Raw genomic sequence first — 16,552 nt, 5'->3', positions numbered from 1 at the left:
TGCAAAAAATGAGGAAGTATGCGCTCACAAAATTCAATTAAAAATTCAACAAACCCAACACGAGCCAGTAGACTGTAGACAGTGGACTGAAACTAAAAGTGGAAACAAAAACAGACACAACAAACTAAAGTAAAAAGTGAATAACACAAAGAAAAGCTCAAAACAAACGTTGTATAAACTTGAAAACAAAAGCAAAATAAAATTGCCATCAAAAGTTACGCAAAACAGAAAAAAAAAACGAAAACTAAAGAAAAAAATAAAATAAAAATAAATACAGCAGCTGAGAAAAAACGAGTAAATGCAAATCAAATATGTGGGTAATTGAAAGTGAACGCTGCAATACCATTTGCATGTGCGAGCTCAAGAGTGAGTATATTCATTTGGGACTAATAAAGCGATTTGCGCTTCAAAGTTATACAACAGCGATCCCTGAGATTAGCTACATTGAAAAAAATACATATAAACATGTGCATAGAAATTTTTAGAAAGTTTGAATAGAATCAAAAATATTCAATATAGATTTGAAATATTGTTTTATATTATTTACAAACTACTTATCCCATAGCAATATAAAACCTGAAGGATATTTGTGCACAGAGAAGTTAAAGATTATGAATATCACATTAACATTGCTTAGACTTTTTACACATAAAATTTAAGATTATATAAATTGCATAATGTCTTTAGTATTTGTCCCACCAAAAGTTAAGAGAAACCTTTAATTAAAATAAATTAAAGTAAAGGTATTTTTTTCCCGTGTAGACTTGCTTTTGTTATTATTTTATATGTTGGCCAGCGAAAAATGTCGGTGAATAAACACATTAGCTATTCACTTTGCGTATTAACAGTTTTGTTGCGTTTACAGTTTAAATACAAAAGATCGCGATGAATGAAATGACTTATGGCGAATCATTTGAATGCAAATTACGTCGATTACATGTACACGCTTTGGTGGGTTTTCGTTGATTTGTGTATATTGTTACTGTTTCACTTTGATGGCAATAACTTACTTCCATACCTATTTTTATTTTAATAAATCATTTCTCATTCTTGGAAATAAGAATGCTTTTACGTATTTGTTTTCTGTTGTGTTGGCATCATAAACCAACAATGAGCACAGCCAGTTATTCAGCACAAAGAGTAAAAAGGTAGCTTTATTTAATTTGAAAATTCAAATTGTTACAGTACAATAAGGGCATTCTCTTCTGGTGGGTGGGTGGTTCCAAAAGTGATTGAATTGAGTGCACTTTTTGTGCCCACTGACTTTTGGTCACTCGTTGGGCTCACAATTGGTTTAAATAGTAAATCGCGGAGTTTGAGAGTCACTCGGAGGTATGGATGGATGGTATTCCACGCATAGCCCCGCATCAAGAGCTGCTCCAATCCCAATCCCCATCCCAATCCCCCAAAACCCTTACCCTCCGCACACTTCTAGCAATTTTAAGCGCATCAAGTGCTTTTGTCATCATCGTCATCACAGTTGAACGCTCCATCAATTGCTTTCAGTTCTCCGGACGTTGACTGGATTGGATGGGGGTCAGGTGCGGTTCTGCTGGGCTCTGTTTGGTACGGATCTGGGAATCGGGGAATCTGGGCTGGGCTGAGCCGGGCTACTCCGTCGGGAGTGGGCACATGGAATGCTCGTGAATCGTGAATTGTGGGTGGGGCCGTTTTTTTTTTGTCTAGGATGCGCTAGAGTGCCGCTGCGGGGCCTTATCGAGAACAGTGAGTCAATCGTTTGTTGCCAGGCCAACCGAACAAATGATTTTGCATACACAAACAAACGTGAATATGCATATCAAGTACACTGAGCACCTCCAAAAAAAAAAACGAGCATTGATCGGCCAAAAATACCTATTACCAAAAAAAAAAACTGACAAATACTTTATTTAACTAGATTTTATTAAAATCGCCAAATAAACACTAACGGATATAGTCGATCACATTGTGTTAAATGTTTGTAAATTCTCTAGAGCTTATTTTGATTTGTATGCAATTATTTTAAGAAAGAAGTAGCGTTACTGCTTCATTCTCATTGTTAATATATCACCTAAGAATAAATCATATTTATAATACACTACGTAAACGTAAACTAGAAATATTTACAATATAAGTAGCATTTGTCATAAAATTTAAAATCAGTAAGAATTGAAAGCTGAACAAATTTAATTTTTGTGCAATTTTAGCAAAAAAAATTGATAAAACCCATAGAAAGAATTAAATTTGGCATTGACTTGAAAAATGTAATATATGATTTACTACTTTTTGGCATAAAAAAACGTTAGAACTATTTTTTACCGTGTTTTTTTGCATCGATTTATCCGATAAGTGTTGAAGTGCGTGGGAGAGAGGGTTGCTGGGCATGATGGACGATTGGGAGATGGTATACGGTATGTGAGAACTGGGAACTGGAAACTGAAGCTGCGACTGAAGCCACGCCACTTCACTTCGCCATTGAGAATCCACAAGCCGATGCGGTAGACTGACAAACCGACTTGGCTGTCAATAATCCGATAAAATGCGAACAAAAAATACGCTCACGGCGGATGGGTGATTCTGGGCGGTTACTGGTAGAAAACAAATGATATATACCATAGCGAATGAAGTGAAAATGGGCCACAAGCGTTAAGAGAGATCCCCCCTACAAAGAAGGTTTTTTTCTCTTGTCCCCCAACTTAGGCTCAGGTAATTGCATCAAAAGGGCCCCATAATTCAACTTGTTCATTTATTTTCACTTTTTTTTTTTTAACCTGACACTTAGCTATTGGCATTAGGGCGCGACTTAACCTGTAGAAGAAGGTTAAGGCCAATCGGATTGGCTAGAACGAAGGCCTAAGGTCGTCTTAATTGGCTGATTTCTGAGGGGGAGGGTGGACAGGCAGTTTGACAGGAACTGGAATGGGGTTCTGGTTGTGGATTGCAGATTGTGGGTGCAGCTCAGTGGGTTTTTGGCCACCCACATACAAAAATACCTGGCCCAGACGCAGACACACCCACACACACACGTCGCTCAGACCAGCCACACATCCATTATGTGTTCGTCGCATTAATAATTCATATTTCATTAGGGGAACAGCATCAATATACCCATGGCTTTCATGCGGAGGGGTGTGGCAGTGGGGAGGGGTACTGAGGGCGTTACTTGGTTAGCTCCATTTTAATGGAATTTGATTGATTTGCATATATGCGAAATAAAACCTGTCAGCGGCGTTAAATGATGACAGTTTTCAGTTATATTTATTTACAGATATGCTGCCACAGAGCAAAGTGCGAAAAGTTTGCCAAGCTGTTGGTCGTTATTATTCGTATTTTTAAATTTTATTTGGCTGATTTTATTGATTATAATTATTATGCAGAGCAAAATGTCATTTAAAAGAATGCATTTGTCAATAGTATAATGCTGATTTATTTGGCACCGTTCTCAACCTTTTAAAAAGACAAAAAAAACTTGTTTGTTTTTGCAGAATATCTATTTGTATTCTTTAATGCTGAAATTTTTTGTCTAACAATTTTGTCATATATATGATGCAATGCCAAAAGTTTAATGCTGATAACAACAACATTTTACTGACAATCTGGAGTTTATTTTCAGCCTTTTGAGAAGCCCAACAAAAATTTGTTAAATTGACAGCTAGCTATTTAATTTTGTATAATGTGAAATTGAGCAAAAAAAATGTTAAACAGAGTTAAATAATGGTTATACGTGGTGGTTTCCACAAAATAAAAACAAATAACATTCGCGTTTTTGAAACTACATATCTAAATATTCAATGATTAGTATTTATTTCGTGCTCATTTTAATTTATATCTGTGAGCACCTTCGATTAGCTTTAACAAATGCGTGACAATTGATTACTATTCAACACCTTTGCTCTGCCTCGTTGCTTTATTGCCTTTTTCAATGGATAGCTGCAGCAAACGAAGAGCGGTACGACAACGAGTCAGCGGCAGGACCTTAGTTTCCTGAACGAGTCGACGCCGATCTATGTGACGTCCTTCACCAGCAACCAGATCACCTGCAGCAGCTCCACGATGACGACGGCCACCGCGGGCGGACCGATAAGTGCACCATCTTTGGCCCCGACGACGGCCACCACAACGGTGCCCACCGCATCGTCGCACACCACCACGGTGGTGGCTCAGATCGAGCATGGGGCAGCGTCGGCGCTGGTTAGTGCCGCAGTGGCGGCTGCAACTGCCGCCGATCGAAATGCGAACAATACCACCTCGGCGGCTTTGAAACAGACTGTAATGGGCAATAGTTCGGCCAGCCCCGCTACCACCACCAGCACCACCAGCAGCTGTGCCACGGGGCACATTTACCAGACCAGTCAGGCGCAACAGCAACAGTTGCAACAGCTGCAACAACAACTTGCAGCAGCGGCAGCGGCGGGCAAACCACTGCAGGCCAAGTCCTTGCTGGCCAGCAGCTTGCAACATCTCGCCGAGGAGGTGGACAACGAGGACATCGATGACGACGACGACGTGGATGGGGCCAACTATTGTGGCATCACCTACATCAGCTACAACAACAAGCATGCCCAGCTGCCGACGACCACGTTGCCGGCCACCACCGCTTTGCCAGCGGCAGCTGCCACATTGGCCACCACCGCAGCGATACACCATCAGAGGCAGCAGCAGCACCACCACCCGATCCATCAGATTCACCCAGGCGGTGCCGGAGCCACTGGTGGCCACCAAATCAATCGCGCCACGGCACCGGCACCACTGCAACTTGGCGGTCCTGTGAATCCCAGCTTCGTGGATGCCCAGACATCCACGTCACCGCTGATGGCCAGCTGCGAGCTGGAGCGGCATGTCCATGGCACCACCACCCCGAAAACGGAGTACTCCACGGCCATTTCCAGTGGCCAGTTGCAGCAGGCCTTTGCCGAATTGCAGATGCACTCCAGCAACAACAATGCCACACAGCAGCAGCAACATTTACTTTTAAGCAACAACAATAATAGCAATAATTCAATGGCAGCGGCACAAACAACGGCATCTCTAATGAAGAATTGTGATCTACTGATATCGAACAATCTGTATCCACCGAGAAGAGAGGTGATTTTGTTTGTAGCCAAAATTCAGAGTTTTCATTCGTTGGCAAGGTTTTTTGCCATATTAATATTTTGCCTTACTGATTGAATTTATTTTCGTTACATTTTAAAGATTTCGTTTATTACAATCAAAAGAAATCAAAGAATTTAATTAGTTTCGCTTCTTTGGCTTCGTGAAATTCTATAGATTGTTTATATGCTTTCGAAATTTGCTAAGGAATTTATTTAATTGACATATTAATTCAGAGGTTGTCTCCTATTGCTTTCTCCTTTGGTTTCAATTCATTTTCAGGAAAAATCAAAAAATGAGTTTTGTTTGATTCCAATTTCTTTGACTCTGTGTAATTTTAAATATTGTAAGTCGTCTATAGACTGTGTTTATGGTTTTGAATTTTATCATCGAATTTATTTAATTGGTATATTAAATAAATTTGTCTCAGTTTGGGTTCTTCTTTGTTTTTAATTTACTTCAAGGAAAATTCAAACTTTGTTATTCAAATATTTCGTATTTCATTCATTAGATTTGTCGAGGAATTTATTTAATTAGAGTTTTTGTTGTTTTTAAGCAACTTTAAAATTTATTGGGAATGCAAGTCATAAATTTATTGAGTTAGTATGTAAAAAATACTATCTTCAAATAATGTGTTTGCTGAATTGTGAAATATTCATTTTAATTGGGTTTGCACGAAGTTGCTTTTAAATTGTTTTTAATCTTTTTGGAATTGATTTATTGAACGATTGCATAGTTTATATTGTTAAATTTAAAATACTTTAATAAATAAATTCAATTTTTCACTATTTTTCACTTATGATTTCCTCAAGTTTGTTCATCCCAACTCAATAAGTAATAAAATTATATTTTGTTTCTCCTCCACAGTTACTAGAAGACGTCATAGTCCATCAAGCCAGTGATGTCCATTCATACGGTACGAGTGCAACAGCAGCAATCGCCAGTAGTAGCAACAGATCACAGCAGCAACATCAGTTGCTGAGTGACGCCTACGAGTTGCAGCAACAGCAGCAACAGCAATTGCAACTGCAACAGCAGCAGCAGAACAGTCCCACAAGTAGCATATCAATAGGAAGAACTGAACTTTTACTGGGCGATCAGAGTCTACGACAGGATCCCAGAGGGTGAGTTTCGCTCTTATATTCTATATATACATACATATATGTATTATTGAAAACACTTTAAGAAATGAATGATTTTCAATTGGGATTCAAAGAAAACACTATTTTTTAACACATTGATAATAATCAAAACGGGCTCTTATTTCTATAGTTATTTAATTAAGTGTAATTAATACTTGCAGCTTTTAAGTCATTGCGTGCTTGCTAAATGTTCAATGTGGAAACTTATATAGTCTACCATGCAGGCGCTTTCCCGGCACAGTGCTTCTCAAACTTGAATTTGTCTGCTTATTTATTTGACCAACGCTGCGAGCGTGTTTGTGGATCTGTGTTTGCATTTTGTAAAGCATTTATTACCGCTCCTAGCCGCTCATTTTTATTTTTTTTCTTCTACTGGTCCACAGGAAAGGCCCTCCGGCTTAAATGGAATTTTTCGCGCTCCGGAAATACCCAACATGTGACTCACACACACCCAAATGCACTGACACACTGCGCTAGTTGAGTTTTTATGACTGCTTATTTATTTACTCGCTCTGCTCGCTGGGTTTTCCACCTGGCTGGATCGCAGCAGCTCCGCGTTGGCATCCGTATCCTTATTCGCGCTCCGCCCTTGGCCATCGCTGACACTTTTCACACATTTTTCCCAGTGCTCGCACTCTGTCCCTATCGTTTTGGCACAATTTAACTCCCCTCGTTCGACCTTGCCAAACGAACCTGTTGTGATTTCGCCTGTAGCGACTAGCTATGATTAAACGGCGACGGGAATATGTATAAAAAATAGCATGGTTTGTTTAAAAAATTATCTTATTGAAGTTAAAATTTTAAAGGCTAAGCAACATTTGCTAGAAACATGATACCACTTCGTATCATTGGTCAAATTAAACCTAATAGAGGTTGATTTTTTCTGAAAACTAAAAAGTCTTGTCATGTAAAAGATAAACAAAGTAAAATGACGAATAATTTAGATTTTATTTGATTTTTTGAATTTATATGCTGTTTTTTTGGCCCACACTGTAGGTATGCGCGTAAGTCAATCCAGAAACCTTTTATCCCCGCCACAAAACATCCACCACCCCATTTTAGCACGTGCGCTTTCATTTTATGCTCATTATTAATTAACGAGTTATTTTCCTCGCCGGGCGATGAATATTTATACATTTTTAATCGATTTTTCCGTTCCTGACTGCCGCCAGAGCGTTGGCAGTTTGGCGGCGATTGCACAGTTTTGTGGCCATTAATACGGAATATATATATATAGCAATTAGGCCGATGAGGTCGTCGTTTTTGCGGGTCAGTTTGTGGTCAGTGTGAGTCCACGATGACTCCTCCCTCTGTCTCGCTCTATGGCCTCGGTGTCCTCTTTCGGTGCCCGTAGTCCACAATTGAAAACCTGCTGACTAATCAGTTGCAGACAGTGACAGCCCGCAAACTTTGCCGATGACCATGATGATGATGGCCAGTGGCGCACCAAAAAAGGGGTCTATCATTAAACAGGAAACAATATGCAACAATAATGGTTATATTTGAACACTTTTCCAGACACCATGTTTAGTTTAATGTATGTATGGACTTTATTCCATGAACTTCAAAGTTGAATTGAACTCTTAAAATTAAGACTTTGTACTTCGAAAATTTATTGAAATTATTTATTTCAACTTTTTAATTGCCCCTTTTTTTGAGTCGCCCCTGCTCACGACACTTGATACGACGATGCATTGCACTTGATGTGCATTATCTACGAGTTGTAGTTGTGTGCTGTGCATTTATGCTGCCTGCCAAACTGTCACACTGATGTACGTTTTCCCCTTTGGAACCCTCAAATCTGATCCGTCCCCCTCCCTGATATATCCACTCATCTTGACATCGACATGGACATCGGCTGACAACAATCAATGCTCGATGACATTTCTCTTTCTCGGCTTTTTGTTTGGTTGAATGGGAAAGTCAAGTAGAGGTGGGCTTTCCTGAAATTGAATTAGATTCGCTTTCTGTTTTCGTGTGTTTACCATGTGAGTGACCGTTTTCCTTGCAGATTTTAAATGTTCTTAGTGATATTTCCAAAGCAAAAATTTTATTATTCTTGTTTCTAATGATTACTAAAATATTTTTGGTTATATTAGATATTGGAATTCTGAAACAAATTTGAACGAAATTAAAATGAAGATATATATATATATATATATAAATTTTACTAATACATAAAGAATGATGGTGATGTTAAGGTATTAAAAACGAGAAAATCTATTAAATAGTTACGAATTGCCCCAATGATTAACAAACAGTGCTGCTAAAACTGTAACAATTTACCAGACGACTAGTGAATTCCGTCCCATTCTTCTTTGGCATGCGAGCCATGTTTTGTATCTGCGGTTTCTTGTTTGGACTTTGGAGACCTCAGACTTGGGATCGCGGAATCGGGACTGGGTTTAAAAATTCTAGGCACGCGCATGCGCAGCATTTTTTCTGGAGTTCGCTTGTTGTGCTTTTCGAATTTAGCTGTGCCTTTTCTGTGACTTCGTTGAGGTAGGACTTGGCTTTGGGAATTAGAGAAAAAAGGGGGTTTGTTTTGGAGAGGGAGCCAAAGAGGAGCTACCAAGCTGGTCACTTTCCCATGGGAGTAAAGGAAAATCAATTAAAGGTGCCGCCATTAACTAATCTCTCGCTTTGTCTCTGTTTCTCTGTATGTCTATGGCCACCTCCCTTGCTCAGCAGTCTACCTAAAAATGTAATTAAATCATTAATTTCCTGTCGTTATGAGGCAGGCCTTGGCAACAACAAATATAATGGTCTTGTATGTAACAACAACAGCAAAAAGGTCTTCCCAATACAGTCTAGTTTCCCTAAATCAAATTTTCCAAGCCTTCTAGCTCTCAAGTAGATATAGAAAAGTTTAAGTTGAATGCTTTTGTCGTTATACCTCAAAATGATGTCAAATATTTTTGTTTAATCTTATTTTCCTTATATTAATACGAAATGTTGCTTAAATATGTAAAGCCAATACAATTAAAATAAGAAATATTTTTGAAAATTCTAAGCGCAAGTTAACCGAAAGTTGTTATTTGTGGAGTTTCAACTGTAGTGCAAAGCCAGTGAGGTAAAAGAGAAAAGAAGAAGAGCCAAGGGCTAGAAGGACTTGCGAGCTATTTGTAGAGCAACAAACCAAAAAAGTAAAGCGCATAAAAAAGTTGGAAGAAAGTTCTACAAACAAAATCATATTTGTGTTGCCATGTGTGGCACACAAGCAAACACACAAGCTTGTAACTTGAGATAAATCCGTTATAATAACTCTGGGCATCTGGGTTGGATACATATACATACATATATATGAGATATCTAAATAAATGTGGATGCGCACACTCACACACTTACACTCAAGCTCAAGTGTGTTGATTGTATCTTTGTATCTTTGGAGGATGCTTCTATCTGTATCTTTGGAGCCTCTCTTTTCCTCTTTTTCTTCCTCTTTATCCCTCTTACTCTTTCTGTCTCTCTCTCTCTCTCTCTCTCTTTCTCAGGTAAATCAAGCAATCAACGTTTTGTTTGCCTCTTGGTTTTGTTTTGCTTTTGTTTGCCGAGCTTACGTAGGTGTGCGTTTGTGTGTGATTGTGTGTTTATGAATCTCTTCTCTATCTTTACTTTTTACCTGTTGGCCCTTCTCTTTCCACACCATTCTCTCTTTATCCTCCTCCTTCTCCTCCTGCCTTCATTCGTCATTAGCCTGTGCCTTTTCGTGGGATCGCCAGGCAGCGAATGAGCAACAAAAACAAACGAAACTTGAGCCAAAAAGGGTAAACCAAGATAATATTCATAGGATGGGGCACATCCCCACTCAAAAAATACATCCAAAAAGATTTTTAAAAACTAAATCTTTGAGTTTTTAAATTTATAAAATCTTACTTAAGCACAACGAGTCGACCAAAGATATACTATATAGATTAGAGAATTAAAAAGTATTATCAATGAGGTGATAAAAATCCCCACACTAATTTACATCCTTTAAAAATATTTATTTTTCCTTGTTGCACAAATAATAACTCCTTTTTCTTTATAATATATCGAAGCGTACTTTTATAACAGTTTATATGATTATCTGAGATCAACTAAAGATGACAATCTACAACCGACTGTGTTCGTTCCCCTGTGCAGTTTTAATTGGCCCAGTCTCTTAATTGCCGACCCAGTAGCGAGTGCCTCTTGAACGGAAATTAAATAAAAATTGGTAAACGGCAAACGGAAATTAAGTGGACAGTGTCTGTGGTCAGCAATCGACCAGACTGCAAAAGATTAATACTGAGTTGCTTTGCAATATTGCACTAGTTTAAAACTATCGGTAAACACCAATTTAATAAAATCGAACACAACGTTTCTGATTTATTAAAATGGATAATTAATAAATACTCAATTTCTATAGATAGATAAGGAAGTTAGGTGTAAACTAAATTGGGGAGGAAATTTCAAGTTAAATGAAAAAAAAATGTAAAATTTCAGTGATTTTGCTTTACCAAAAAAAATGGGTTTTATTTAAACAACGATTTCAGTCAGACTTCAGAAACTCAAAAAACCTAGGAAGAGAATCAGATAGAGGGAGATATTACAAGAGTTACGATGTTATTATTTTTATTCTGTGCACTGCAAGTGGATGGTAAATAGTCGATAGTTTTCTACCTGTATACTCCCCCGAAATGGGTTTGTTCCTATTCCGCTCTGGCTCTCTTTGCACCGCTCTCTTTTAGAGATCCCTGGTTTATTCTCGTGAGTGATGCATTCTCACCTGAGGCCCCAGCTTTGATTTCAATTTCCATCCCAATCTTGGGGCAAGGCTCTCGATTCTCCTGAGAAAACGAGAGAATCGCAATACATATATGTACATATTTCTTCGTTGAGTCACGTACCCACAGATACACACACCTGTACACCTTTTGTTCTTTTATGTGGCACAATGGGCTTAACAATATATATATATGTACATATGTACATACATATATACGCTGAAGAGTTCAAGTACGGAATATACTTGTACCTGCTCTATAACTGCTCTTCCTCTTCTTTAGCCGGATTCACTTACAAGGAACGAAGAGGAGAAGCAAAAGTGCTTAACGAACTTTGCGAGGGTGTGCCGACTAAATGATCTTTTCTCAGCAATCCCTTTATTCCATGAACGATGGTGTGCCGAATGTCTACGGTTTCGGTTTTCGGATTTATTCAGACTTCGAGATCGTTCCATATGAAACCGTAAAGTAAAATATTTCAATTATTTTTAGTTTCTCATATTAAGCTATATTTTTTAAAAGCGTAAAACATATTTTTTTCTCTAAATTTATATTAAACTTTCATATTAAAATTGTTGTAGTTAATATAAATTTTATTTATTTATTTTAAGTGCAATTGAAACTAGTATCAAAATACACCAGATATGAATTGAAAATAGAAAGAGGACAAGCATTTAAATGATTTATCATGTGAGATCCACTTCGAGGTGATCCTGTATTGTGGCGGTGTAGGGTATCCCGGTTTCACAGTTGCCCCAATTTGCGGCTCTTCGGATTTGCTATTTCTATTCCTGTGCGCCTCTTTCGCCTGTTTGCACACTTGAATATTTTGCTATTGTTTGCTCCCCTCTGAGCTATGCACACATACATTAACACAAGCACACATCCATGTATGTGCAGGGCCTTAGCACGCAAACACACACGCATATCCTGGGGCGATTGAGCGCGTTGCACTTGCGCTGCTTGAAAATTTAAAAAGGAACGACAGGTAGACTCTCTCACCTCTATCAGACACACACCCCCCCCGCACACACAGTCACGCTCTCTGCCTCTCTCTCTCTCTTACTCTCTTCTTTTTTGAGCAGCGCTGCCAGCTATTTTCTGCTTTATTTTCAGCTCGGCTTTCAGGTTTTTTCATTCTATGCCTGACTTTGTTCGTATCGCGAGGTAAAAACGCGTCTGTTTTTAGTGTCACTACGAGTTTAAACAAAAACAACAACAATAATAAACAAAAAATAATAACAAATTCCGAATGCGGCGACAATGTTTTAGAATTGAGAGAACATGCTACAGCAATTTGCCGTTAGCTTATCTGCACGATCGAGTTGAAACAACAACAAAAATCATAGTACAGTGGTTCTTACTCATTAAATTGTAATTAAAAGTGAAGAAAAGAAGAAGCAGCACTGTTGCCAGATCGTTGACTTTTTTTTAAAATTATTTTTCCTGCCTGCAAAGTGAAAGAAAAGTGGCTAAAACTATTTGTGTGTGCGTGTGTGAGTTTTGGACATGCAACATGCAACTTGGTCAGTTAAAAGTTGCTGTTGATGTTGTTGTCGTTGTTGCTAGTTGCAGGCACCTTTCGAAAGTGTTAAATGAAACGAAAGAAGCAGACAAAGTCCAGTAGTGAGAGGAATACAGTAGATATCGGATAAAAGTAAAAAAACAATATTATCAATAAAAGCATACTAAAAAATAGTTATCTTTAACTTGTGTGTTACTAGTTATGTCCTGTAAAAGATTTTTTAGATTTATTTCGATTTTTAAAATCCCTTATCTTACGATTCTTTTGTTTCAATTCTCATAAAATAAATTCAAAAAAGTCAACATCATAAATACCACCATCTCAATTCCCTTTGAAATAATAAGTTATGACTTAAACAAACTTTACGATCTGCTTTATTATAAAAGGGTTTAACCAATATTTGCTGTAAATCGTTTTTTTTTTTTTTTTTGCCTACTGTTGTTGCCATGGCGCAGGCGCACCACCAATTTATGTTTTACATACTTTTTTTAATTTAAACTTATAATTTTGTTTGTGTTTCGTGCGTGTGAAGGCAGCTGAAATGAGTAAACCAAAAGGATAAACCAATAAAAAGGCAAAATTAAGAAACCAAAAAAAGTTATAAAAGAAAGTGGAAGAGAGGGAGAGACAAAGAAAGAGAGAGAGAGGCATAGATCGAACGGATTACAGATATGCGCATCCTAAAGCAATGGTGAGTGTTTTCATTGTTTTCCCCATTGTTAAAAAGGGGAAAACCTCGCAAACTGCCCCTCCCCGAAAACCCTTCCTTCACCCACACACATTCAGGTATATTAACAGACATCCGTCGTTTTTGTTGTTCTTGACAATAAACACTTTCAATACACAACTCGCCATTGTTAGAAGGTGGAAATTCAAAAATAGGCGTGCACCGAAATCTTTGAATACCGCTTTTAGATTAGTAAGAGTTTTCCCTATAGAAATGCCTAACATTTGTTTAAAAGGCAAACATTTCATTTCACTTTTTTTTTTCAAATTTTCGCATCTTTAACATATGTTTAAATTCTCCGAAAAAATACTTAATCTTAACATATGATCTAATGTATTCTGATATTATGTTCACAATGTTATGCTATATTACTAAATGTATTAAATGGGATCTAAAATAATTTAATGTTTAGCTAAATTAAAACGAAGATTATCTAATAATATTTCTGTGAAGAGAGCGGAAGAGCGATAGCTATCTAGATATATTTATCTGTATTCACGACTTGGGCTGTATCTCATAGATACATTTTGTATGCAAAACACGAGGGGCGTACAAAATATTTCGTGATCTACGCCGCCGCCACTGAAGTGCAGTCATACATAATTCACCCCTCTTAAAGCCCGCATTCCGATAGTTCCGATATTGTAATGCCTCAATTATGTAATCGCTTTCGTTTGTGCGGGGAAAAGCAATTTTCTGGACAGATCTCCGCGGCAAATAATTTCTCACTTCGTCTGCGGGCAAAACGGTGAAGGGATTCACAAATTGAGGCAGCCCACAAAACCCCTACCTCCCCCATTTTCCCGGTAAACTGTCGAAGGAGGAGATGGAATGGGAAAGTCTTGGCATGCCGAGCTGGTTTTCGGATTGGAAGGGGCAGGAACAGAATGTTGACCAGAAACCACAACGAAAATGCGCAAAATTGGTAGAACAATAATTTGAGCAATAATTTACCAGGTAAATTGCAACAGAAGGCGAGAGAGATGAGCTGGAAATTGGGAATGGAAATGGCGTATGGATAATGAGACAAGGCAAAGGAAATAAATTGACTTGGGCGAAATAGAAGGGAGAAATGTTGATTTGGCACAGATATTGCACAACAAACATTACAATTCGCAATCAAGAAACTATGCAAACAAGGTATTTCACAATAGAACGTCTTATTTTGGGTAAGAAAGACGGAATTTCTTTTTATTTATTGCAGGTATTCCATTTCCTTTTTTTTATAGACTAGTAAAATAAGTCGATTACCTTGGAATCTACTGGTTGAACAGTATTGAAGGACAATACACAAATGAAGAGCAGCTCGCACACAATGAATTTAGATTGAGAAATCCATTTCAATTGTGCTCTGCGAAGCAAAAGAATTTTCTGGAATCATGCAAACCAATCTAAAGTGCATTTAGCTTAAGATATTTGAGGAACAAAACATTTCCGAATGACGTCAAGCTAAATCCATTCTGAAATTTAAGCCCACCCACGGCAAGCCAAAATGCATTCTCCAGCCTTCATCCTCCATTCCCAATTTCACCTGTGTGCAATCAGGACTCTTACCCCTTTTCAACTGCACGCAATCAGGACTTGCACCCTCACCTCTTTTCTCCTTTCGGAACTCAGAATTTCTCTGGCTTCTCGGAGGGAAAAACCCCTGGGAAATGAGGACCAAGGCTTGGATAGTAGGGATTTCAATGCACAAGTGCAGCCCACAATCAATTAAGTTTCATTTCAATTTGCCAAATGGCGAAATGAATTCGACTGAACTTTAATTGAACGCCCACATTAGCCACGCCTCTCGCCCCGTAAAATGGGAAATAAAATTTCTTCTGGGTGGGTGGCTAAAAGGGGTGTACCCTCTTATACATATATATTGCATTCGCCCCCCCCCCCTCGGGCAAAAGAGCTTTTCACCTTGACTGCCTTTGTCTTTAGGTTTTAATTAATTCTTAAGAAATTTCCCCAACCTGACCACTATTTGCTTATGAATTTCCAGGAAAACTTTTGAAAGCATTAGGGGAAAAATTTGAGTGGAGAATCAGATGTGCAATTGAGCGGCATCGATGATGCGATTGCGATTTCAATAGCAAATTTTGCAAGAGTTGAATCAACACAGAGGGAAAATAAGTTTAGTTTTTAATAAGCCATTTTTTATTTAGTTTGATTTTATATTTAAATGGTTAAAGTTAAACAAGACAATTTGTAAACTGAAAAATAACGTAGTGATTAAGGTCCCAAAACTTATAGTTAATTTATAAAATGTTATATCATTAGAATATATAGATATAGATAAGTTGACAATTGTATTATTTTTCTTCGTGCTCGGCAATTAAACCAACTCCAATTGCTATTGCCACTTCCATTTCCACTTCCATTCCCATGTGGCTGGCTGGCTGCCTTGGCAATGAATAATTCAAATGGAATGCCAGCCTCAGTTTCAGATGATTTCAGGCTCCCCGCCTGCAAAACCCCTGGGTTTTCTTTGCTTCTGCTTATTTAACACTTTTCCTTGAGGCACGGCGCACACAACCGCAATCCATTACGATCTCACAGGTTGAGTTTCATTTCCAGTTTCGAGAGGTCTCAGTTCTCGGTTCTCGACTCTAGGTTCTGAGTTGTGAATAAAATTGAGTTCTGTGTCTGACCGGGGTCACACCCACAAATTCTGGTCAAATTGGGGAGGTTCTACCTGGATAATGGGGGGATATTAGAACTGTGGTCTGGAATTCGAAGCAACCGGGTGACTCATGGCTGCCACTTCCGCTGCTAATAAGTCTCTTCCGGTTGTGCCCCTCCTGCAATTCCCAGCTCCGGATTCTCGACTCCCGATTCTCGAGCTGCACCTGTTCCAGCCACTTGTTGCACGCCCTCAAGCATAATGAACTGAACCCTCCCAAAATCGTTGGCTATATCGCAGTTTAGGGGATTTCCCCGTCCACCTGTTGCCATTCTTTTTGTATTGCTCGGGCGCAAATGCGGTCAAAGTAATAGCATTGTGTATTTCGACATGAAATGGTCACAAACTTTTACATAGACTAAATTGACCGATAAAAGTTAGGGTGGTGCCAAAAAAAAATATATATTTTACATTACAAATTAAAAGCACCTCAATATTTTTGCCAATCATTTTGCTATTTTATTAAATCATAATTTACTGTCCTTATAAAATACTTACATATATTTAATGTATGGCAAGAGTTAATCAATATGCACCTTCTAATAAAAAAAAATTATTTTGAATTATCGCTACGTTCTTTTTATTATATATTCTTACATAAGAGTTTATATTAAATATTTGAAATAAATGCAAATTTGTAGAATGTTTGACTGAAGTATATCAAAGTTG

The 16,552-nt window shown here is 38.1% G+C and overlaps 1 protein-coding gene across 13 annotated transcripts in view; it reads left to right on the top strand.

Annotated features, from left to right (window-relative positions):
• LOC128260869 (protein PALS1) overlaps positions 1–16,552 on the top strand; it is a 66,253-nt gene that overhangs the window by 27,508 nt on the left and 22,193 nt on the right. For 8 of the 13 annotated variants that reach the window (XM_052994152.1, XM_052994153.1, XM_052994155.1 and 5 more), the window contains 2 exons: positions 3,910–5,064; positions 5,938–6,194. In XM_052994152.1, the coding sequence (XP_052850112.1) occupies positions 3,910–5,064; positions 5,938–6,194 (1,412 nt within the window). Of the gene's footprint in view, positions 1–3,909; positions 5,065–5,937; positions 6,195–12,002; positions 12,309–13,017; positions 13,177–16,552 lie in introns of those variants that run through there. The other 5 variants (XM_052994159.1, XM_052994164.1, XM_052994162.1 and 2 more) reach the window with 4 other exon arrangements.

Source organism: Drosophila gunungcola, assembly GCF_025200985.1.
Source record: "Drosophila gunungcola strain Sukarami chromosome X unlocalized genomic scaffold, Dgunungcola_SK_2 000043F, whole genome shotgun sequence".
In the NCBI taxonomy this organism is placed as follows: domain Eukaryota; kingdom Metazoa; phylum Arthropoda; class Insecta; order Diptera; family Drosophilidae; genus Drosophila; species Drosophila gunungcola.
Note: the sequence above shows the minus strand (reverse complement) of the source record. Positions and strands in the feature narration are given on the sequence as shown.